This window comes from Ambystoma mexicanum, chromosome 12, assembly GCF_040938575.1.
Source record: "Ambystoma mexicanum isolate Mex_15411 chromosome 12, UKY_AmexF1_1, whole genome shotgun sequence".
NCBI classification, from domain to species: Eukaryota; Metazoa; Chordata; class Amphibia; order Caudata; family Ambystomatidae; genus Ambystoma; species Ambystoma mexicanum.
In genome coordinates this window covers 634476631-634502911 of record NC_090936.1, presented here as the reverse complement: position 1 = coordinate 634502911, position 26281 = coordinate 634476631, and the positions used below count along the sequence as shown (strand labels likewise).

The 26281-nt window shown below is 45.4% G+C and overlaps 1 protein-coding gene across 3 annotated transcripts in view; it reads left to right on the top strand.

The window, feature by feature from the left end:
• SLC13A1 (solute carrier family 13 member 1) overlaps positions 1-26281 on the top strand; it is a 657301-nt gene that overhangs the window by 110443 nt on the left and 520577 nt on the right. For all 3 annotated transcript variants that reach the window (XM_069629100.1, XM_069629099.1, XM_069629101.1), the window contains exon 3: positions 23522-23658. In XM_069629100.1, coding sequence (XP_069485201.1) covers positions 23522-23658 — 137 coding nt within the window. The remainder of the gene's footprint in view (positions 1-23521; positions 23659-26281) is intronic.

Below are 26281 nucleotides of genomic sequence, written 5' to 3'. Positions count from 1 at the left end.
TAACTCTAGGCCATAGGACATTTTAGGCACTATTTTACCTTTTTAAAACATCATTGAGGGTTTGACGGAGAATCTGCCGAACTTACGATCGATTCAGAGAACTTGGGCTTCCAGAAGTTTTGCCTTATGTAATAAGATCTCATTTGCTGTTTTAATGCATCTAGAGGCAGAGACATGGAAGCCCAGATACCGTACCGATTCAACCAACCTCAGTGGCATCGCTCCCACAGTGCAACAGGACCTTTAGTTGTATCCTTCTTTTTTTAATGCAAGAATATTTGTTTTAGTTGGGTTAATAACTAGCCTGTTGTCATTGGCAAAGATTTCAAAGTTCTTCAACGATCTTTGTAGCCCAACTTTAGTACAATCAAAAATCAATACATCATCTGCGTATATTAGGCAGATGATTTTCTCATTGCCGATCCTTGGGGCAACTAATCACTCTTAAGCCAGCGAGATTGTCACCTCTGAGAAGTACTGGTTAGATAGCCAAGGGGCTAAGACACACCATTGTCTCACCCCCAGTAAGATCGTATTCTACTAGACAGATCCCCTATTTGATTTAATCGGACCTGTATACCACCGTTTTCAAACACCCCTGAAATAAGTCTTAACAACCCCTCAGGCGGGACCCACTTGGTTAATTTGGCCCACAGTCTGCCTCGGTCGATGGAATCAAATGCAGTAGTTAATTCAATCGACGCCATATACGTACAGCCCCTTGGTTGCATCCAGGCCTACTCTTGAATACACTTCAGTGCCAACCCATTGATATTAGTAGAGTGTCCCTTTCTGAAGCCAGTCTGAAATTGATTTAGTGGTTGGTGAATAGATACCCACTTCTCCAAGTGTGAGAGCAGAAATGCCGAAAAGATTTTACAGTCGGCATTGATTAGTGAGATTGGACGATAATTACTAGGATTAGTCTTGCCCTCACACTTGAAGACGGGAATCACATGTGCAGTATTCCACGAGCTTGGAGTATTCCTAGTGGAGATGATTCTTTGAATTCAAGAAGCAATAGGTTGGACCACAGATTATGATCATCCTTAAAGGTAGCATGTGTGAGGCCATTAGGGCCAGGTGCCCGAGAGTACTTTCATCTAGTTATTAAGCCATGGATAATAGCCAGGTCTAAATGGGGATCCCAGGTCTCGTTTCTCTTCATTGGGGATTCAGTCAAGTTATTGTTCGTCGGGGGCCCAAATCTATCTTCATAATATTTCACCCAGACTTGTTCAGAAATGAAATTAAGCAGAGATACGGCATAGTTAGGGTCTTGCCAGTTAACAAGGTACCAGAACGCGCTAACATCAGCTCTGATCAAGATGCCTAGCATCAGTTCTGCATCTTGTTGTAAGATGATGTGCTTATGAGATTTACAGAGGTTGCGTTATGCCTGTCTCACCTTTATAATTAGTTGGTTACAGATTGCCTGCTGGGGATTGTTGGCCCTTATCTTACGAATTTCCCTCCTCATAGATCTTTTTTCTTCCGCTGATTCGGTAATAAAGACATGAGTTTGTCTGGACAAAGGTTTACATCTGCTCCCCTGGCCTGCCCCAAAGTCTGTCACAATTCCCCCAACAAAATTTTGGAGCTCATTGGTATTAAAACATCTAATCTTCCATTCATAGGAAGACTGATCAAGTACGCTCCTTACCCTTAATTCAGCAAAAGAATGGTCCGGTTCGACCATTTTACAGCGTTCCCAGCCACATTGGCAGTTACATGTGGCTGGGCCAGAGAGGCCCTGATGTTTTGCAACAGATCAAATGAGGCTGTAAAAATAGAGTGGTCACTCCAATCAGTATTCTTTACCTCAAAAGACTGGCAATGATTCATAAGAAAAGAATCAACAAAGATGTTATCAATCGTAGAGGAGCTTAAACCTTTGTGCCACGTATTCCAATCCAGTGAGGTGATTTGGTTGGTGGATCTTTCCACGAGCGGGTGGAGACCACAGTCCTCCAGCCCTATCTTCGACTTATTACCCGCAATCTCTTTGCTGAGACCCCATCAATTAGATCATCCCCGTTCCATAATGGGGCCCTGATGGTCACACTCAGCATTAAGATCAGCAAGCACCATAATTCTCCCATTCGGGTTTCTCTCACTCCAGGTATCTATAGTCTCACCAATGGTACTTAGAAAGTCATCTAAGGATGCAATCCCCTTATGCCGATATATGTTGATGAGAAGGAGCTTGACCCTGTCATTACCGGAGCAGAGTTCAATTCCCAATGCCCCAAATGGAAGGTTTTTGACTTTGTCCCAGTTAGCCCAAATGAGCTGTCAATTGCTGTCAGCAATCCCCCGAGGGTCTACCCCCAATACTTTGTTTCCCAGGTTGCACAAATACAGTAAAGCCATCTAGGATAGGGGCGGAGGTAAGCCATGTCTCCTGTAAACATACACAGTTTGCCGATCTTCATTCGTTCACACATTCCTGATTAGCAAAAAGTTGCAAGTAACCCCGGGAGTTCCAAGATTTTACCGTAAATTGGTTCTCCTCCCGCACAACTATCGCACCAAGAGACTTATCATGTTACCAATTTTTGCCACAAAGAGGAAATTATCGTTGCCCATTCCACATCTTTCATTTGTCCGATTTCCACCTTATTTGATGGGCTTGATTTGCCAGGGATACCTAGGGTACATTTTATAATTTGCGGGCCAGTTACCCTCTTCTCCTCCTCTGCCCTCTGGACATCTATACCAATCTCAGAGAAGGCCTCCCTCTGCATTAGAATAATAGAATAAGTTCCCCCACCAGAGGAGATGCCAAATTAATGATACTAGTGCCCAGTTGGCTCTTCACTGGGAATAAAGCTCTTTGTACATCATTAGACACCACCAGATCAAGTTGTACGATTTCTGAGAAGATGGTCAGAATATTGGCACGATTCAGACAGATATCAATAGTTGGATCCAAATCGCTACTAATCTGGATTCGGAATGGCATGCTTTTGTTCCCTTCTGGCAGGGGCCCCATGTATGAACGGCCCCTATTCTCTGGTAACCTGTCCGAGTTTCCCGTACTTACCTTTTGGGGTAAGGGGACGTACTTAGGGGGAAATAGAGGGGGGTACTCTTCCATCCCAACAATAGTAGGGATTAAAGTAGGGATTAGCGGTGGTGGTAGTACAGCCACATTCTTAGATGCAAAAGGTTTACATCCCTCCTTTATTGGGTTACGAGCACACAGTGCCTCAGCAGATTCTGGAGCCGTAGTGGCCCCAGATACCCCAAGTCTGCTGTCCTCCCCTGCAGCCACTCCGCCAGGGCGGATTTCCCATCTAAAATCAGTCTGATTAATAGAATCCACTTTCTTTGCTGCTGGAGGTGAAGCCAGGGTTGGAGATGCAAGTTCTACCATGGGAGACAGACCAGGGCAAAACAGAGAAGTGTGGGCAGCTCTAATAGATAGAAGTCAATTTCTACGAAGACTCTGTTTGGTTCTTGTCTGTCTCCCCCTGGCTACAATCGCTCTTTTGTTATGTTGGTGTTTCATTTTAGGTATTTCATTAATCAAGTCATCATTCTCACCATTATCCCCAGGCATTGTTAAGTCGTTGGTAAGGTCAACAACAACAGGGGCAACTGGGATACTGAGTTTCAAATTGGGGACCGGCTCCACACCTGGGGCTGGATCAATAGAGGATTCAATTACAATGATATCATTCGATATTTCAGTAGTTTCCATAGGAGAAGCCCCATGAGAGGCCGGCACGGAGATCACTTGCTCAGCCCCCCGTGGTAATTGGCAATGGTAGCATGGGTGGCCTATCTCGATGCCACCCATCCCCTCCAGTCCGGCTCCATATTTACCTAGGCGGACCTCCGTTCTCAGCCCCTCTAATTTGAACATAACCTCAGTCGGTACTACATTAGTTGACTTCAATTCAGCCCACACGTTATCATACAAGGAGACAAAGGAACTCAAAACCACATTTAAAGCCAATACTGTGGGGTGTGTCAAACGAATATGTTCATCAACCTCCCTCAGAGTATGGTGCAGCGCTGACGAGTTATGCGCGCCCATTGTTGGTGATGGTTGGTTATTGTCAAGTTGGTCAAATTTAGGAGAGATTCCCGTAACCATATCCACCAATGGGGTTGGTGAGTTCAGGGTCGGAACCATCGCATCCTGCTCAGCTAACGGGAGAGGCGTTGATGGTGGATCAGATTGCAGTTCTGCTTCCGCTTTGTCTGAAACCTCAATAATTCTGATGTCAGTAAGGTCCTTCATGCCAGAGAAGTTTGGCTGAGATATCATAACTGAGTGGTCTAACATAGCTTTACATTTAATAGGAGGTAAAGCTTTCAGTTCAGTACTGGTAATGATAGACTTGGGAAAATAATGGTCCATAACACGTTGGCCCGAAATAGGTTTCGGGCCTGGGGTGGAATTAGGTGTTTGGAACCGAAGGGCCCACACTCCTCTTTCGGAGTGGTGGCATTGAACTTGATGTACAGCATAGGGGTAAACATTGGTGGTCGTCACACGTTGAATGAAGTTTTCCATTTGCACGGAGGGTACCAAGGGGTGGGGTATTTGAACAAGACCTGCCAGTTGGTTAATACCCAGTTCCTGGTTATTCAGGATATGCTGTATAGTGTGGGCAGACCTTCGTGAATTGATGTATATGACAAAGACCTCCCCAACCTTAGCTCCAACTTTTCTCCTTGGGATAGATCCATGGAATGAACAATAACGGGGACAGTTAGCAAACTTTGAGTGACGATTAAATCCGGGTCTCCCCCGCTGCGTAAGCCGGATTGCATGATGAGTTTAGGTAACTGTGTTTACGGCAAAATGGCCACTCTTAGGTCAAAGGGGAATGCCAAAGACAAGCCCCCGAAGTCCCCAAGGGCACCCAATCAGTTTATGCACAGAGGACCAGACAGGAAAACTGGGCTAATATAGAGGCAGGCACCAGACTGTCGCTATTTAGATCTCAGAACACGGCTTCAGAGCCAGAGAAATAACAAGCTTGTTTAGGGAGCACGGTTCACAGTCACCGAAGCTCCCAGCCAGAGGACTAAGAGGCTGCGTTGGTTTCAACTGCCTCAATAATTCCGTAGGTATATATGCGACTACCGTAAAGTACGGTACAGAGCAGGCAGTAAAACCAGGGGCGGAGCACCAGAGCAGCCACAGCTCCACGGCACCCAGCCAATGGATAATTTAATGGAGCCCAGTTTATGAATAGATAAGTAGTATTTTCAACAGATGTGTAAGCCCCACCTGGTAGGCTGCTGAATCAGCTTACCACTTCTGATAGCAGCTGCCACCGTCGCATGCAGTCAAGCTAGGTGCAGGCCGGAAGTGGAGGAATCACAGCTGCACAAGGACTCGCTGCCCCTTGATGGTTGCTGAGACTCTGGTCATCAGTCAGTAGGCGTCCTGCGTCCAGCAGAGCAGAAAACAGCAAAACAGTAGTCCAGGAAAACAATGCGCCCTTGACTAGCGCAAGCTTCATGCCGCAATGGCGTCAATGCCTTCTTTTTAAGTCCACTTCCTGGATGGGCGGGGCTACAGTTTCTGCAGTCCTTAAGGCAACAGTGCCTATTTAGATTCCAATTCAGCCTGTATACACAACGGGTCAGGCGAGATGGTGAGTAGGCAGTAGTAGACAGTAGACAGAAGGAAGTGATGGCCGCAGCAACAGCAAAACAGAAGTCCAGGAAAACAATGTGCCCTCGACTAGCGCGGGCTTCACCTTCATATTTTAAATGCAGCCCCTGCACTAGGGACTTGGCTGTCACTGCAGCTGTCAAGAGGGCACCTGCATCCTCTGAACCTGCTCTGTGATACTCATAGAGCAGGTGCTGCGAATCAGGATACTGATGCAGCAGGGTACAAGTGCATACTATGCTTTTGGCATGGAGTTTATGACAAGGGACTCTGATTAGCAGATTTCCTTTTCAGAGATGGAATCACACACATTATTGTATTATTTAATACAAATCAAAAAGGTCAGGGCTTTCACACCCTTGCCGGATGGCAATGCATACTAGCAACACTGGTACACAAGGCTCCCCTTTGGACACAAATGACATGCAGTGTACTGTCGGTCCGCTTGCGTCAACACAAAGCAAAGCTGTCTTGAATGTCCCCTTTCTTTCCCAGCAACCACCCTCTCTTTCAGATCTGCAACAGCACTTAGAGCCCACGCAAAGGTCAGCAGAGCCTGGTGTAAAACCCAGAACAAATGAGTGACAGCTGCTAGCAATGGGAATCCAGCAAAAGAAGGCAATCTCTCGGTGCATGGCCTGGATTTTTAAAACACTGCAATTGCATTGTCTGCAATTTACAAAGAAAAGGGCAATTGATGTGCATGAAACTTTAAGAATCATCAAGGATTGACACTCGTGAAATATGTCGTTTCGAGTTCTGTGAATGTTCAAACATGAAAAGAGACTATGTCTTCACATTAGCATGTAATGACAGTATTAATAACGTTGACAGTGGTGATGTGTGGGTGTGTACATTTAGCGTGCCTCTGTGAAACATATCTGATTAAGTGGCTACGGAAACATTAGCACTAACGATCACCCATCTGGTGTGAATCAAAAACATCAGGGACTTTTTCCACAATATAATAGTGTCATTATAGACTATGAGTTACAAATACATTACCTCCCCCCTTGTCTTTCTCTCTCCAGTCAATACTGGTTTGCATTGAATCCTCATCGCTGGACAGCCATTCGCATACCCTACCTTTCTCACTTGATGAAATATATACGAATATTGCCCTTCACCTCCCCTTAGTTGGCCATGACCCCAGCAATCATCTTATTTTGCCTGTCGGGCTGGGCGAGCCTCATTTGGCACTGTGCTACTATTTTTTTCTTTTTGCTTGAATTGGTGCTAGGAGGAGTCTAGTGTTATTGATACAAGCAAAGTCTCTATGGTCAAGAGATAGGAATTGGTCTGGAGCTCCTCATTTGCAATAAAAAGCTGCTGTTTTACATCCCTCCCCTTTCCTTCGGGGCCTATGAGCAGCAGGCAGAGGGACTTTGTGCAGGGAACGAAAAGCTGTGGCTGAGATTTTATCCTAGTTCTCCGTGGTGGTTCATAAATCTTTGAATTTCTGAAGTATAATTATTTTCCCATATTTGTTGCGTGTAAGCAAAGGTTTTGTTATGTTGTGTTATGTTATTTTACATTGCTTGATACTGCATGAATTCAGCACTGTAGTGGTTTCAATGGGCCTATCCTTGTCCCTACTGTGAGTATCCAGACCTTAGTCAGCTGGAAGCAGTGGTCGGAGTGAGAGGGAATGGTCGGGAACGGTATTCCACTACTTTTATTTTTTTTACTGTTAACAGCTCCACCACGTTTTGCAATAATTTTCCCCATTCCGGAACTTTTCCTTATGAAGATAAACCACACTGCTCCACTTTACCACCGGATACCATCAGTTACAGCTAAAAGGAAATCTATTTCAACTCAATTGGCTGTAGACCAGCATGACTGCAACCCTTGAACAATGTGTTGCCAATTAATCCCTTCCTTCCTACTCCGTCCCCCGCCGGAGTCACAGTTCCACGGCTTTTTTGGCACACCTCTAACACTGGCTAGAAGGAGAAATCAGTAGTCTAGGGAAAGTTGAGAGGATGGGAAAAGCTGTAATAGGTCTTATTTACAAGGGTGGTGTAGACATTGGAAGAACGTTTTATGAATTGCTGGCTGAACGTAGGTCTGAATGAATAGACCTCATTAAATGAGAGAAAAGGTGTGATTGTGCTAGATGAATAGTGTTTTCCCAAGACCACTTTGAAATGTTGTGTTGGTAGATAATGCCGTGTTGGCTCTGGAAGATTGAAGGCTTGCCTACCCGGGTATGATACATAATGATTGCACTGGGCAATATCCAGAATGTTAATTCTGGGCTGCTGAGCCTGTGCCAAGGTGCCCAGGTCAATGGTAGACAGTGAAAAATGTTGAATGCTTTTGGAAACACAGACGGTATGGAAATGAGGGCCTATTACCAAGGTTAATAGCTGCCTGGTGTTATTTTTGGCCTACATCGTAGTGTTAATATAGTGTTGAAAGCTAGTTGAAGCTAATATTAATGAGAATTAATCTGGGATATTGGAGGTATATAAGTCATGCTTCCCCTCCCTTAACTGTATTAAAGTTAAATGTAGGTTGAAGGTTTATACATAGTCCCCAATGATGATAGGTTAACCATTGGTATATGAGGATCTTAGGCTGGTGAATTTGGGTAGATGCTGAAACCTAATTTCAAGACCATTTGTTGCACATCTGCCACATTACAACTTGCAAGTAAGCATTGCATTGATCTACTGAAGACTACCTTCTTCACTACAGTGCAATTACTGCAGTAACTGGTAATCTCGAAGCCTCGGTTGACGCCCTGAGGATACCCTCCAACCATTCCAAAATGGCCGACATGTCCACAGATGTCCATTGTGGGCTAGCGTTTCCTCATAACTGAGCAGCTGATTGGCTCAATCCGATTATTTACAATCTGCCTCGCCGGCTGCACATCTCAAAGGCCCGTGCTTTATAAGGGCCTGGGTGCAGCTGTCTGCAGCTGAATGCAAGGCGCAGATACCCCTGTCTCTATCCTCATACAGTAAGTGGCGTCTGCATATCGAATCCTCGCTGGCTTGCCTAAAGAGCCTTAGACAATACCAGTGCTTTGCCTTAGGGCATTATCAAACGGAAACCATATTGCCATTTCCCCCGGTGACATCTGTACATTGCCTCACATGCTAACGCAAAATGCTTACCAATTGTCTTAATGAACACTACCTTCACATGCATCACTATTGTGCCTCGCCCACACCATGATAACTCTGCTTTACCTTGTACAATAGTTCTATGTACAGAAGTGTATAACTGCATAACTTGTGTTTTTATTAGCACTGTCGGCTTTTACTGCTCGAGTACACCTTCTGCATCCAGCTCCTGGTCTTCCTGGCAACCCTGGTCTCTACCGTCTTAGGTGAACCTCATCACCTCTGTAAATATACATGCTCGCTCTTACATTATTACAGCAGCAGCAATCAGAACGTAAGCCTCACTTTGCTTATTAAAACAGCATCCAATAGAGGCTGGCCCCATCCACCAATACCAGTAGTGTGTGCCTAATAAAACTAAAACCCAAACGATGAAACACCTCCTCAACGACCTTACCCGCGGACTCCACGTTGGGCCCTTCACCGCGCAGCTTACTGACTATCTCATATTCTGGAAGATAACCTGTTTAGGCTACCGCCATAACGTGCCTCCTCTCCTTCCCTCATCTCCGACTGTCTGTCTGCTATCCAGGAATGGTGTGCCGCCAATGACCTCTGCCTTAATGCCAGTAAGACTGAGATTCTACTCATCGGCACACCCACTCCCTCCTTCCCTGCAGCGCTCTGGCCAGCCTCTCTTGGCCCGCTTCCTGCTCCTACTTGCATGGCAAAAAACCTCGGGGTCATCTTCGACTCAACACTCTCCTTCTCTCCTCATATATGTGATGTCTCTAAGAAGTCACACTACCAGCTGCACCTCCTCAGAGGTATTCTTCCCTTCCTCTCCTTCCCCCAGAAGCTCACGGTCTCCAGAGCCCTGGTTCTCTTGAAGCTGGACTACTGTAACAGCCTCTATCCTAATCTGCCTGCCTCCACTCTCCGCCCTCTGCAACTCATCCAGAACAGGACTGCGAGACTTGTCCTTGGCCTCAAGCCCAGGGACCATATCTCTCCAGGACTGAAATCTCTACACTGGCTCCCAGTGGCTGCGAGGATTAAGTTCAAAACCCTCTGCATTGTCCACAAGGCCTTCTGGGGCCTGGGGCCTAAATACCTGCAACTCTCTCTTCCTAAATATCTTCCTTCCCGAGCCCTTTGCTCATCTGTCTCCAACTCCCTCCGGGTCAGCCGTTTCTCGAAGCAATAAGTTGGGGGTAGATCTCTCTCTGCGGCAGGGGCCTCCCTCTGGAACAGCCTTCCTGCCTCCCTGAAACTTGAGGAGAACCATCTTCGGTTCTGGAAGCACTTCAAAACCTTCCTCTTTGCTTCTGCTTTCTCTCTCCCTCTCCCCTGCTAAATTCTTCACTGAAACTGCACTGAACCTGCACCTGGGCCACTCTCACTGACCTCGGTCCTTGGCCCAGCCACTCTCCACTTGCACTGCCTCCCTGGCAACCCGTGCACTGCGGGACTGTCTCTGCATCCCTACAGCTCCCCCCTCCCAGCACTTGTCTGCACTTACCTTGCACTTGCCACCAGCTGGCCCTATTTATTTATTTTTATTCTACTTACTCTGTTCAGCACTTCCCCCCTCCCCTTCCCCTTGCACTTTTTCCCTTCCCCCCTACCCCTGCACTTGCGCGATCTGAATGACACCTGGCCTAGTAGGATCGTTGTCTGTCTTCCCCTTGTTCCCCCCTCCCTGCCTCGTCGCGCCTTGAAACACTTGTGTATAGGCGCGTTACAAATGCCATATCATATCATATCATATCATTATGAATGCAGACCGCTCACTTCATATGATATTATGTTGTTATGATAATGCTCCTCGATTCCTGGTTATGTATATTCTCTATCACTGCAACTCCAGACCATTGGTCCATATGACAATTTGAAACTAGCCTATTCTGTGGAAAATGAAATTAGCCTACTCTGTGGAAAGAGAAATTAGCCTACTCTGTGAAAGTGAAATTAGTCTACTCTGTGAAAGTGTAATTAGCCTACTCTGTGGAAAGAGAAATTAGCCTACTCTGTGAAAGTGAAATTAGCCTATCTCACAATAACTGGAAATAGCCCTCTCTGTGACTATCCAAGTAACTTACCTCATGATGACTTGACCTAGCCAACTCCATGAACATAAGTAAAACCCAGAGGAACCAGCTAGTCCAACTCCTACTCGGTGTCCTCGCTATAATGGCCTTTGCTTCGCTCGCAACATGCCCACCTAAGGACAGAAATATGAGACTTAGATCAAGACTGCCCTGTCTTTATGAAACTAAAATAAACAGTACAAATAGCCTTCCCATACATAATGCCTCCCAAGCCCTTGAACTCTTGTCTAGGCGAGCACAGCAGGACAAGCATAATAATCTGACTCATGCACATGTCTCCACTACTTTGAAAACTCCCACGAGGATTAAGATAACCACAACTAAACAACCCCTCACCACCAAACCTAAAAGTCCACTATCCCTATCTGGATCGTTTATCAATGCCAGATCACTGGTGGCTCACGCCATTGAAATTGCTGACACCCTAACTAATGCAAACTTGAACCTGTTTGCCATAAATGAGACCTGGCTTCATGGCCAGCAGGACCTGCCTTATGGTAGCCGTACCAGATAACTACCAGATACTCAGAGCTGATAGACCTGATGCCAGAGGCGGCGGCCTAGCCATAATATCTAAAACTAATTTACCTATTAGACTTGCCACCTCTCCATCTTACCAATCATGTGAGATACTTACAGCTAAACTTCCTTTATCCAATAAACGCACATTAACTATCCATCTGGTATACAGACCTCCAGGACCACTGGGAACTTTCGAGGAAGACCTAACTTGCCTCCTAGCCAACAACCCTAAAGACCATGCATAAATCCTGTTGTTGGGGGACTTTTATCTTGGCTTTAATGACACTCATAATAAACATGCCCAATCAGCAGCAGCTCTACTGAAGGATCATGGGCTCATATAAAAAACCCTTATCCCCACCCATATCAAAGGAACGACTTTCGATTGGGTGGCCGACCTGAACTGTAATATTGCCATTACCAACATTGCCCCACAATCCTGGACTGACCATCATCTAATTACCTTCTCTGCCACCCTAGACCTCCTTAGCCCTAAAACTATTGTTATGGCACCTCCACTCGCTACTAGAAGCAAAAAGGATATCACAGCCGAAAAATTACTCCCCCCATCTCTATCCTTCAATTAACAACTTTGCCAGCAACATAGACCCTAACCTACTAGTGGAGGTCTTCAACAGTGCTATGACTAAGGCACTGGACATTATTGCACAAGTCAAACTTCGTAAAGGTAGACAGAAATCTCATCTTAATGCCTGGTTCACGCCCCAACTCAAAGAATTAAGACTCCAAAAAAGAAAGCTCCAATCCACTTGGCGTCACTCTCCCACTGATGAGAATAAAGTCAAGCTAATTAACCATTCCAAACTTTACAAAAAAGAAATAATTAGCACAAAAAAGAATACATTTAACAATAGAATTTCAAAGGCGAAGTCTGACGCCAAGGAACTATTCTCAATCCTTCAGGAAAACACTGATACCTCCGGCTGACAACATCCCTAAAGGTAACAAAATGCTCTGTCGAACAAAACGGCATCCCTCCAACTCAAAATAGCTAATAAGAAGGCCTCACTGCTCCCATCTGAGCAGCAACACCCCCAAGTCACACTGGACACTGCTACCCTACCCTTCAGCTTTCAGAAAATGTCTATCTCTCTCTAAATCTACTCTCTCTAAAACCCTCAAACTGCAAAGGAGACAACTGCCAAGCCCAAACTATAAAGGATGCAGCTAGAGACCTAGCCCCTTTTATCTCTAAGCTTATCAATGCCTCCTTTAAGACTAACTCTGTGCCCAACAACCTCAAAGAATCCTGGGTCCTCCCACTGCTCAAAAAACAAACATTATATGCCTCCATCCCGACAAACTATAGACCCATCACCACAGTCCCCTTCTTACTTAAAATGATCGATAAAGTAGCTTACCTTCAAATTCAGGACTACCTGGAAGTTAATCACCTATTAGGAGCATGGCAATCTGGCTGCAGCCCTCTTCATAGCACAGAAACAGCCTTAATAGACCTTAAGACCCAAATTGACGGGTTGAAGGACAATGGGAAAACAGCTATGCTACTCCTTGACCTATCTGCAGCTTTCGACCTGGTGGATCATGTAGTCTTATGCAACCACCTCAGGTCGTCTGCCCATTTCTCAAGTGATGCCATAACCTGGGTTCAGTCCTTCCTAACCAACCGTACAATGAGAGTCTTCTCCCCATCAGCTTCTGCTGATCCCATACAAACCTCCTGCGACGTACCTCAGGGATCATGTGTCTCACCTACCATGTACAGCATTTTTACTAAGCCCTTGTTTGACAAGTTGGATAGATTGGGTGTCCGGGCAACTTGCTTGAGGACACGTCCTTAGTAAATAAGACATACCTCCTCATTCAGGCATGGATGGCATCCCACGGCCTCTGCTTGAATGACAACAAATCGGAGTTACTGATCCTAGGTTCAGAGACGAACCTCAAAAAACGTAACCCTAGCTATGCCTCCTTCAACATTGACAATAATGTTATCAAGGTGATGCCCGTAGTTAAAACTCTAGGCTTCTACCTTGACTCCACACTTAGTCTTAAGAAACAAGTTAACTCACTAGCATCCACAACAGCCTATACCTGCAAACTTATCCGAGCCTGCAGACCATTTCTCTCTGAAACTAGTTGCATTACCTTGGCCAATGCACTCATAATATCCAGATTGGATTATTGCAATGCCTTGTATTCTGGAGCTAATAAATACATCATTGACAAAATGCAAAGACTGCAAAATAATACCCTATGAGCAGCCCTGAATATTCCCAACAGAGAACACATTTCCAAATTTAGAAGGGATTTCCACTGGCTAAAAATAAACAACAGGATCCTCCTTAAAACACTCTCACTCACGTCTAAATGTCTGAACAACTTAGCACCTCCATAACTCTTAGAAAGAATAAATAAGAGGCTCACTACAGGTCCTATGAGATCTGCCAATGCCTACACTCTACAGATCCCCAGATTTAGCCGTACCACAGCTGGTGGCTCCAGTTTCCCGGTCAAAGTGGCGCAATCCTGGAACGCACTCCTTTTAGATCTCAGAATGGAAAAACCTTACCTCAAATTTAGACAGAACGTTCTTACCTGGATACGAACAAATGATTTGTAACTGCACCCCAGTCCTGTACCTGTACCATGACTGCACCTGTTACCTGATATCTGTTAGGCCTTTCCTTTCTGAATGTATTTGTTACCCAATGCTCTACTCGACTGTAACATGTAATACGTAATATGTGACCCCCCAGTTTCATTGTAAACTGAAGTGGCAGTAACTGCATATTTCCTGTATGTATGTACCCTACCTAAGCTGTAACTAAGCTCTAAGTCCACTTGTCCCATTGCGCCCAGCAACCTAAGGGTTTGGTGTGCATTACCAAATAAATAAACAAACAAACAAACATCCACTGGCTGAGGAACAATCCCACAAATGGGTGCCTCAGAATTTCACCTCATAAGTATCTTACCTGCAAGTCATTAGCCAAGGCTCTCCTCCACCAAGACGCTGCCCAAGGAGGAAACCCACCAAGACATCCTGACGGACACATTGGGTGGACACTCAATGGGCCTCATTCCGAGTACGGCGCTAACCAATGGCACTATTAACGCCTTGGTTGACGCCGTACCCGGACTGGCAGCGCCTTGGTGGATGGCCGAATTACCGCCCCATTCCAAGGATGGCGGGACGGTAATTCCCCATTCACCAAGGCTCTTCCCCATTCCCAAATGAGCCCCCATAGGGCTCAATGGGAATGGGGAAGATGCAAATAACGGTGACCGTTCATTATGGTCACCGTTATTGGCTTGGAGGCCCCTTTGCGCCCTCGACTTTAACACCTGCTCAAAGCAGGCGTTAAGGGCGAGGGCGCAGAGGGAACTCGGAGTATGGCGGTAAGGGAATACCGCCACCGGTCTCGTTACCGGTGGCCGCTATCCCTTACCGCCATACTCGGAATGAGGCCCAATGTGTCCTTCTGGGCCCTCCACTAACCTGTGCTAACAGACATCAGACAACATAAGGCTATACCACTGAAAAACAAATTACATACCACAGCGTTTGCCAATGCACTGTAGTAACACTGAAACACAAGGCTTCCCTCGGATCACTGCTGGGCCAGCACATACTACTCTGAAACCTAGCTGCTTTTCTCCATCTGTGACCTAAATGCGCTGGGAGGGGTCTTCATTGGCGCTAAACTGGGAATGCATTCTGGGAGTTGTGATTTTGTTTAACAGAGCAGCTCACAATACCCCCAACGTATCTGCTACATTGAGAAAGATTTAGTATTGAGTCTGATGCACAAGGTCACCATTTTGACCCTTTGCAACTAGGACCGCTGTTGCGACGTATGTATCACGTACTACCAAGTTTAATTCATTATTCAAGCCCATGTCCATCATGAACACTCAGGGCAACACCCCAACGTCTCCTAGAAGCGTGTGATGTGCTGTACAGGACCCAATAAAATACCAGACAGACAATAAACACATCCAGGGACGTCATTTGGGGGTCGCCAGGGGTCGCAACTGCGACCTCTGTGGTGTCCCTTGCGACCTCTGTGGTGTCCCTTGCGACCTTTACTAAAAAAAAAAAAAAACATTATGCAAGCTCCTGGGCTGTGGCTCTTTACTTCTGGGGTGGCTTGCTTTCTTGTTCAGGCCCCTTAAAAAAAAAGACTTGAGGCACTTGTTCTTATTTTTCTTCTAACACTTTCAGCACTGACCCTAAATAAGAAAGAATAGGAATACCAAATAATGTGTCTTTCTGGAATTCTATACAGTAATTGCTGGCCTCATTAAATGTTTATTTCAGGCACACTTCAGGGGGTGAGTCACTGATTTAGTCTGTTCTTAAACGCCTCACTAAGCCTAAGCCGTTCATCCTTCTGAGGTCGATAAATGAGTACCAACACAGGTTGGGTGATATTGGGTGTATATTTTTTCTATATAAAGCGCTTAATGATGTGTTATTATATAGCACTTACGCTTATCATTTGGTCATGGACGTCTGCTTGCATACACAGTCATTTGGTAATACGGGCCAATAAACACTGAACTTAATGATACATATGGCGATCCATTCTTGTATGAATGTACATCATATAGTGATATCATAACTATATTTTTCATAGTGTACAATGCTATGTGATGCCACTTCCTGTTTTGTCAACGGGTGAAATGTCGTGTTCCATCGCTACCCGCTATATCACTTTGGGGCGGGGTCTAATGACATCACTTCCTGTGATGTCATCAGAGGGTCAAGGGTCGGGTGATGCCACTTCCGCTACCCCTGGCATTTTGGTGAAATGACGTCCCTGAACACATCTCCGCAATACCCTGCCATTGATTCCAGAAAAACATCTTCACTGCTAATTTGGTAAATGTGAATTTGTCATATAGTGTACATTTTTCAAATACAGGCAAGAAGAATGCACAAATAACATAAAATAGGGTGCTGACAAAGCCCCCCCCCTTTCGAAGCACTATAATAAGTGATGCATTGGAAGTGAGGCAGCTGGGATAAGGAGATCCCTCGGGCAAACCATATGATCCATGAGCGGCAGGGAGGTGTTAAGCTCAGGCCAGCCTTCAGCTGGGCCAAGCGGCAATGATGGTTTAAAACCTTCGTAGATGTAGGGCCAAATGGACAGAGAAAAGGAGCTAAGGGGAGGAGTAGATATAGATGAAAGGAAAGAAATTGGGCAGCAATGAAACTTGGAAGGGAGATAAGGGACAGACCCACCAGCGCCCCTGGAAAATAACCTTTAACCTTCACATGATATGGAACCTATGGGCTTGTTTCCGAGCACACATTTTAGTCATTTTCCTTTTGGGTTTTAGAACTACAATGGTGTCACAAACCCACTGCTGTCCAAGAACATCTGAAACAGCAGTGAGTCTCTTTTACAGGAAGACTTTGGAATGGATGAATAACCCAGCAGGTTAGGGGCTCAGATGAAAAAGCAGGAAGCACATCAAGCGAACTGTGGTAGACGGAAAGATAATAAAAACATTGACATTAGCCCAATTAGGAAATCATGGAGTGACCTACCTTCCACAAAACCCTACCTACCTTAGACTTGATGAAAGAATGTTTCTGAACATAGGATGGGATGACACAGATGAATACAATGTCCATAGGCCAGAAAACCGGCCGATACTATAGCCCTGACTCACAAAGTCCAAGGAAACGCAGGGACTTGACACGAAGGGCCCAAGGCGCAATACTAAGGAGAGGACATGAACAATCCAAGCGGTAGAAAGGATCCAGTTACACCAATCAGAAGGGAAATTACTTGGGAAGTCCAGTAAAACAGAAGAGGGTCGAATTCCAGAAGGTCAGGCAGGATTCAGGTAACCACAACAGTCTGGGGAAAATGCAAGGGAAAAAACCCAGAAGAACAGGCAAAAAAAGGCCCAGCACAATCCAATGCAAGAATAACAGACAAGGATACAACCAGAGCAACCCAGGAGACAGGCAGAAATCGAATACCAAAGAACAACAGAATCCAGAATCAGAAGGAAAATGAAGAGTAACGCTGCTTACGGTGCAATGAACAGTTGAGGAGCACCGGTTGTTCTTTTTCGGACCCATTCATTCACTATGGGATACAAGGACCGGCTCTTTTGGGTCATGTCCTGTGAAGCCTGTGCAATGACGTCATGTGCATAGATACAGGGAATTGTGGAGATGGTAGTCCCTGCGGGCTGCCGGTGTAGGAAACGACCAAACCCAGGTCATTGGCGTGCTGCAGAAACCTGTTGCGCTAATTGCCACAAGATACGCCAGGACCCTAAATGAGGCCGGAGGTGGATCCTGATGAAGAGTGTCTATATTGGCTCCCTTAAGAGTACAGTTAGGAGTTGTTTTTGGGTTCAGTGGAACATAGCTGCTTGTCTCAATTCCCAGCTTGCAGGCTCCTCTAACAGTTTTGTATCACATACTGGAAAATCTGGATTAGTTGCTGGATTCATAGAACCTTCCTTGAGTAGTGTCCCTCAACCCTCCCTCGCCACTAATGGTGACCTGTGATGCCCTTGGAAAACAGTTTGAGAAGTTGATGGGAGAACAGGCAATAGAAGGTTGTTGTTCACCACAGCAACACCCCAAGGTCGCTGACCCGGAAAGAGCTGGCATCAGTCAGTCTGGCTGTCTGGAGATTTTCCCCAATGATCCCAGGGTCTATAGTTATAGTAGTTAGTATGAATAAGCTTCATCACATGAAAGGACTCCATTGACCGTCAAATTAGTCAGGGGGCTCACGCTGTCTGACCTGACTGAGATCGTCTATTAGACAGAGGACAATTCCTTCATTTTGTTAGAAGTACATATCCAAGGGACTGATTGTAAACCATTACTTCGGCCGGGTGTTTCTGGGCCTTCGGGCTTCTGTCTTTCCATTGTCAAATCCTCATCAGCCTACAGAGAGGAGTGGACTGGGGACCAAAAATTGCAGTGGAATTTCTTTTAAAAGTGGCCCCATATTATGCTGTGCAAGAAAGCCCAACCCACTAAGTAGGGTTTGGTGGGTTCTTCCAGAAGATCATTTGGGAAACAATGCTCACAATAGTGAATTTCACAGCATTTTGTACCCATATAAGGATTAAAAATATAACAAAAATGCTCATATAACATTTGTAAGAGTGAGAATTAGCATACTGAACGCTTTATATAAATTCTTTACTTCAAATAGATGAGGGGCATGTGAAAAGATTGAAGGGAGGGGGCAGAATGCATGGGAGAAGTGGAGCAGAAAACCATGGTACCCACACAGGAGGCCCATGGTGCAGAGTCCCACCGGGAAATCTACAGAGTTCTCTTTAGACCAGTCCACCGCTCCCTGCGGGTTATTTTTGCTGTGCAGGGGATTGTATTACTGCACTGCCTTTTCTGCTGATTTCATGATAAATTCTGGCAGGTCTAGGTTCTCCCTCTTCCTTGGCCTTGCGAGCCAAAGTATGCATTTAATCTATTTCCCCTCATTCCCAGCTTATGGGTGAATATTAGGACGAAGGAATATCATTGGTCTTTTGCCCTGCTGCTGTCAATCTTTCCCCAAGGTTCTGGCACATACTACCAGGTTGGGTTACCCTGTTTCTCCATCTTCCTTTTGCTATCTGTCTGTGGCAGTTCCTACACTATGATGCCTCCACTTGTCAGTGTGGAGGTTTAAAGGTAGGTCTTTGGAAAATTGGGCTGTATAGGGACTTGGACCTTACAGTTGAGATTTCCAGGTGGGTTTTTAGCTTACAATCACAGTTTCATCTTTTATTTGTAATGTTTTGGTATTTTGAAATGCACCATATTCTCTGCAGACTTGTTTCAGAGAGCTATGGCGAAGGTAGGAAATAGGGCCAAGGGAAACTGACCCAGAAGAGTGAAATCTATCACTTTAGCATGTAAGCATTGGCCAGATTTCAAATGCCTTTTTAAAAGGTATAGCATACTGTTGGAATCCATGGCGATTCGAAGGGTTCAAGCTCTTTGTTATCCAGTGCATAGCATATGGGAGCGGGTATCTCTGTGTCAAGAATGTGTTATGCGATGAAGATTTTTCAGAAAAACTACAGTTTACAGTTCATTGACAGGGACATAAACTTTTGGTTTTCCCCAGGTGGGGCGGTGGCTCTCAGGAGGGGGGGCTGGCGGCAACAACAAAAAACCTGTCCCATTGTAAGTATAAGGACTTTCACGCAGATGACCTTTCCCTGCGGGGACATGAGCCCCAGAGCACCTGCATACTCGGTGCTCCTCATCGTTGACCTTATTGACGTCCTACTGTGGGTCTGTGCTCACAAAGGTCTACAATTTTGGGCTCATTCCATCAATTTACTAGCAGCTGTAACTATTATACATCCATTTTTTCCGGAGACCATTAAGGTTGTTACCATCACTCCCCTTGTAAAGAAAGCCTGGTTGGACCCGAATGACTCTAACAATTTAAGACCAATCACCAATTCTAACGTTATTTTGAAAATCTTAGATAAAGTGGCAAAGTCACAGCTTCACACTTTTGTAGACGCCACTTGTATTCTACACAATAGGCAGTCTGGCTTTAGATCCGATCACAGCAGAGAAACGGCCCTCATTGACCGTCAGATTCACATGTTGGAAATTATGGACGAAGGCAAGATCAAATTCTTAGTCCTAATAGATCTAGGAAATTGTGCACAGGAAGTGAATGAGTGGGTCAAGTGTTTCCTGACACATTGGATGTGCACAGTCTGCTGGGGGGATGCTCAATCCAAATCGGTCCCCATCAACTGCGTTGTGTGCCAGGGAGCATGCATGTCTCCCACCCTTTTCAACCTGCACATTAGACCTCTCTGTGGCCTCCTCAAGGAAATGGGGATCTTCTTTACTAACTATGCTGATGACACTCCGCTGATAGTGGAAATCAGTGGAGATTATGACTTTGATACAGCCTCCCTCCAACACACATACAGCATGATTGAATCATGGATGACCAACAATTGGATGTGCCTAAACAGAGGAAAGACAGAACTGCTGATATTTAGTTACCTTCAGGTCAGGGCAAAATTGAATTCCAACTAAGTGAGTTTCAAAATTCAGGACTGTTGTATCCCGGCCCTAGGGAAAGTCAAGACCTGAGGTATTCACCTTGAATCTTCCCTGAGCGCTGAAACCCACGTTAACCAGGTCACTAGAAATTGCCAACATTACCTCTGCCTGCTAAAAAATGTAAAAACCTTTAGCACGAGCCATTATATTGTCGAGGCTATATTACTGCAATGGCCTACGGATTGGTGCAAATATAAGATGCCTCCAAAAACATAAAATCGTCCAGAATGATACTATACATATAATTAAAGGGATATCGCAGAGAGAACATATTTATATCAGCAGACAAGCGCTACACTGGCTACCTGTACCATTCCGCATACAGTTCAAGGTAGCCATCCTTGTCTATAGATGTCTACATGGGAAAACCCTGGCATATTTGAAGACCCAGGTACCCGCTTATGAGCCTAATAGAACTTTACGCTCATCAAGCCTAGCGTTGATCAGCTGCCATAGCTTCAAACACACACATGGTTTGGGCGGGTCCTTTTCGGTCTGCTCAGCCAAGGTCTGGAACACGCTACCCTTGAACCTACGGCAGTAAGTAAACACAAGTGTGTTTCGCCGGTCTCTAAAAACCTTACTTTTTAGGTGAACCTGCTCTCTGTAGAATCTGCTGGGGTCTATTTCCCCATGTTCTTCTCCTGCTTGTCCTGTTGCTTGTGTTTGTAAAATTGGGAAAATGTGCACCCTGATGCCTGTGGGTCTTTCGGCGCTACATAAGTAGATGCATAAAATAATGAATACACGTGCTCTGCAGGTCAGTCACGTTCGTTTGAACATTACATCTGTGTTCTGTTGAGCACCAATGAGTGCTATGAGTGCTGTCTATGATTAGCACTAGACATTGTGTGTGGTTCCAGGGCTGCTATTGCATAAGAGCTCTGTAGCCGCTGGATTGTGAGGGCCCCAGCAGACTCCAGTTGCATGATGCTTGTCTTACACTAAGCGCAGCAGTGCTGAGCTAGGGGGTTGCAATGGGATCCCTTCATGCCTTTCTGAATTCTTTAGGTGAGGATGGGGTGGGGGCAGAATTCAGGTCTTATGCACCTCACCTTAGAATTGGGTGCCAGAGTGAGATGACTGTGCAGCCCACCCACAGACCCTCTCTCCGTGGTGACTCAGAATCTGCTTACTTTAAAAGCGTTCTAGGGTAGGACAATGAGGTGAGTTGAGCTCTCTGTCTTGTAAACCTTCCTTCCAGCCAGTGGTCTCAGACAGATTGACGTGGGCATCTGAGGTACCTGGGCTTGTTGTCTCACCTCCATGTGGAATATTACATTCATCTTTTGCCACGGACTCTTCCTCCTAGGAAGTGGTTTTACTTCATCCTTTAGATGTGCTGTGCGTGATTCTGAAGACCATATGTCGGAGGTTAAAGAAGTGGGCTATATGAACAGTGGACTGAGAGCTGTTTCCCCAGTTCTGCATGATTAGTCTCTTTCATTGTTTGATTGTCATTACATTTCACCGGGGCGCATTATGTTATGGTGTACTACCTGCCACAGTCATGCCCCGCCCACTGTTCCTCAGCCATTCTCTCCCTCCAAATATCTGCCAGTCTCACTACCGATCAAACTATCTATCAATCTATCCAGCCTTCGCAGGCGTTTCAGGCAATAGTACGGTCACATTGGGATATAAAATAGCCTGGTACCAATTGCAAATAGCAGTTTATGATTTTTTTAGTTTTAGCTACGAGGTGACACTCAAGAGCTGCCTATAAGCCAAAGCTATTGCTTTGGAGGACAGATCAGTGTGGGATGACGTGATGAGGCACAACATCTGGTGGATGTTGTTTGCTTATTTACCCTCCCATTGACTGTCCATGCCTATGTCAATCCACATGGCCATTACCATGCACTAGTTGCCGTACCCCACCTAAAACACATCCTCCTGGAAGTTCTTTGATCTAGCACTATCAAGCAGTGACATCAAACCTTTACCTGCCAGTGTTATTTCTAAGCAGTCAATGTGCTACTGCTGTTACAAAAACGGCTTAACCAAGTGTAAGTTTAGGCTCTTGATTTATATCTTTTCCTTAAATTGAAGTCCTGTTAAAACAAGAACGGACACAGCCAGCAGTTTTGGCATGTGTATTGGGATTAGATGGGTATTTGTCAGTTACGGCTATCATATCTCCAGGTAATCACACCATGTTGCTATGTTATGGTCAGGGAGTACCATTATCGAAATGCTTGGTAAATGCCAGGCTACGACTACACAAAAGACAAAACTATTGGCTTTGCCGATGCTTGTCCTAACAAGCTATTTCAGTAGTGCCTTGGAGTATATTTTGGGGGAATTTCTTTAAAAAAATAACATTCAGCGAAAGAAGTGTTAAGAAATTATCAGCTGCGCAATTAAAAATGTCAAATGAAAGTGGTACCCAGCGGCCAAAACAACTGCGCCACGCTGGCCTGCTGTGCCGGCGCTTCCGGCATTGCCATGTTGCCCTGTGGACCTGTCCCATGCTAGGAATTGTCATTTTGCTTCTCCCATTATCCAGCTTCCCTTATCTCGCACCATCACACTGGAATGCCCTACCTCCCACAATCCGAGCTGAGCCCTCCCGCATTGCCTTCCTGAAAGCTATGAAAACCATCCTCTTCACATAAGGTCTCTCGCAGCACCATGCTTGCCAACAAACTGATTATAATGTAATAACCAAAGAGGCATGAGCTGTAACGACTAAACTGTTTGTAGCAATCATAATGTGCCAACGACTGCTACCAATTTTGTACCACCTGTAACTAAGTTCCTGCAAGTAACAGCACCACAATGCCCCTGGGCTGTCTGCGCGCTATATACATATAAATAAATAAATAAATAAATAAATAAATAAATAAATAAATAAATTATGAGAATGGGCCAACATTTTCATGCTTGCAAAGGGAAGACCGAGAGTGACCCCCATTACATGGGGTTAGTGGGCAGCTATGAATGGTGTCTCCTGAGATGTAATTGACATTTAAATGTAAAATGGGAAATGCACATGTTATATTGATTTCTGATCATATTGTATAATTGCTGTAGCATTTGACAAAAATCCAGTAGCTAATGAATCTGAACCTTTTCAAACCTTCTGTTTCAGGTGGCATCCACATACTTCAAAGATTTTCACCTGTTGCTAACAGGGGTCATTTGTTTGGCAACCTCAATTGAAAAGTGGAATTTGCACAAACGAATCGCCCTGAAGATGGTGATGATGGTGGGGGTGAACCCGGCCTGGTAGGTACTAGTATTAGGAGCCCCGGGTGAGGCCTGCATTAGCCCATTGTGTGCAATGCGTGTGTGTCTTTTGTATTGCAGGTCCCTGCACCCAGAATGCACTACTAGGCCACACCGCATTGGGTCAGTGAAGATGTATGTCGATTAGACACACCTACTAACTGGCGAAAACATGCAGTGGTTGTATTGTTTTGACGTGTGAAGAGAAAAGTGCCACTGGACTTTGTCCAGACCTAAACGTCACCCACGTAATAGCATATTATGAAATTAGCAAAGAGGTGCTTGCATTTTCTGCAAAAAGAAGATGGCTGGGACGTTTAGAATTCATCTCAAACCTCTGGCAATTGCTCTGGGCACTTTCGGTGCCACTTTAATGAGGAACTGAACCAAGCTGGGGGCAACGGGGAGTAAAATTACATGGATAAGTGCACTCCAATTTTACATCATTGCATTGACCAACAAAAAAAAAAAGAAATGGGTAATTTCCCAGCAAATATCATCGCATAAGGAAATTCTCCAACAAATGAAGTATATGTTGTCTAAAAATGTGGTCAGCGAGAGAAAGTAGGTCATAGGTCATGTTATGCCATGTTTCGTTTTGGTCTTGTATGCACTCTCAATTGGCCATATGGTAGATGCTGAAGCAGCATAGTTAAAGACCAAGGGCCTCATTCTCAAAAATGAGTCCGAAGAATTGTGCAGTTAACATTTTTCCCCAAATGTCACCTGCGCATTTTAGGAAATGCTGCACAGTAGCTCAAAGGCGCGCTGGCCAGCCCCGTTTGCATACATTAGTGTCGGGAAGGCGTTCCCGGTATGACTGGCTCCTCCCAGCAAACAGTCGGTTTCAGCTCTGTAAGATGCGCATATTCAGATACTCTTTGTTAATTGGCCGGCTCCTTTTTTTGGCAAAAGTAATGAGATGCACGACCCCAAATCTTCACAGAGAGCACAACAAAAGAGCATATAGATACTCGAAAATGAATATCTCTACAGCCCTGTGACAGATGCATCCCAGAGAAATGCCTCAAAATGGGGCTGAAAAAGGAAGCCTGTCGCCCAGGGCCAGTCTTACACCAGATTGCACCCCAGGCGGGAAGCATCGTTGGCGCCCCCCGGCCACATCCGACCCCTAAAAATGACAAGTCACATCCTATCGTTTCAGGCTCCGTGGGGGCGTTCATATGAGCGAACAGACACATGAAAGGGAACTGCGTAAACGCATCATGGTCCCACAAGTAAATGCGTGCACAGTGCACCGCTAAATATATGTGTAATGTGTGAACGCCTTTCCCCGTTAGAATAGTGAAATTAAATGTGACAGATGGAAATGTGAGGAGATTGTGGTTTTACTTTTTCAGGTGGTGACAACTCCAGGCAGCGATAACTCCCAATAGACATACCAAGCCGCTGCACAAATGGTGAAAATTCGAAATGGCCCAGAAAACAGAGGCACTTTGACAGCACTCAGGGTCTGCGGCGCTAGGAAAACACACCAAAACAAGCCGGTTCCCAAAATCTCCCAGAGACTGGAATATTATGTCGATGAGTATAACCTGGCTGGCTGGCAGTACATGTTGCAAACTTTAGTCTGCATGCCTAGCTCGATCTCCAGGCGCTTGGAATTCCCACCTCACACTTGAGCTGGCATCCCTTCATCATTGCCAACAAACGCCCAGTCCTTAATACAGCTCATACATAAAGTAAGAAATAGCCATCTTAAGACAACTGAGCATGCCAGAACGATTGCAACTAGTTTTAAAATAGATGCGATAAAAGACATGGGGCCTCATTACGACCCAGGCGGTAAGGGGTTTACGCCAGCGTAAACAGCGCCGACCCTTACCGCCCGAGTACGAGATCCCTTAACGCCATGGCGGATTTAACACTTTCTTTTAGCAGGTGTTAAAATCCATGGCGCTAAGGGACCTTGATGTTAATTACGCCACCGTAATTTACGGTGGCGTAATTAACGCCTTCCCCACTCCCATTATGCCCTATGGGGCAAAAATGGGAATGGGGAAGGGTAAATGGGGATTGGGGACTTACCGCCCCACCAAGGTCGGAATGGGGCGGTAAGTCCGCCAACCACCATGGCTGAGTTGGCAACTTAGCGCCATGGTCCATGGTGCCAATAGCGCCATGGACCTCCGCCAAGGTCGTAATGAGGCCCATGGTCCACATAATGACAAACTATACAATGACGCCAACCGATTTACTTGCTCCCATCATGCCTAGTATAAAGCTTATTAAACGTAGCCCCTATATGCAAGACTATATCACCACTGCCCCATATGCCGAGTAAACCTCATCAAAAGAATGCAAGGAAGTAGAGGTCTCACGCATCACATTTTCATAGTTCGACAACATCTGCAGTTCAGTGACCTAGTCCACCTCGGCGCCTAAAAACATACTGCTTTTTAATGTCACATACTTTAAGGGATTATGCATTGCCTATTCTAATTTTCGGGCGTTTTACACAAATGTGCATTATTTTTTTGTAACACAGGCAGCAATTAATAATGTGGAATACGCAGTTTAGCTACCTGTGGTGGGATTACTTTTCTACTTTTCATAAGGAGCTCTATAAGAGCAGAGGGATAATAATAATGATGACTTGGTG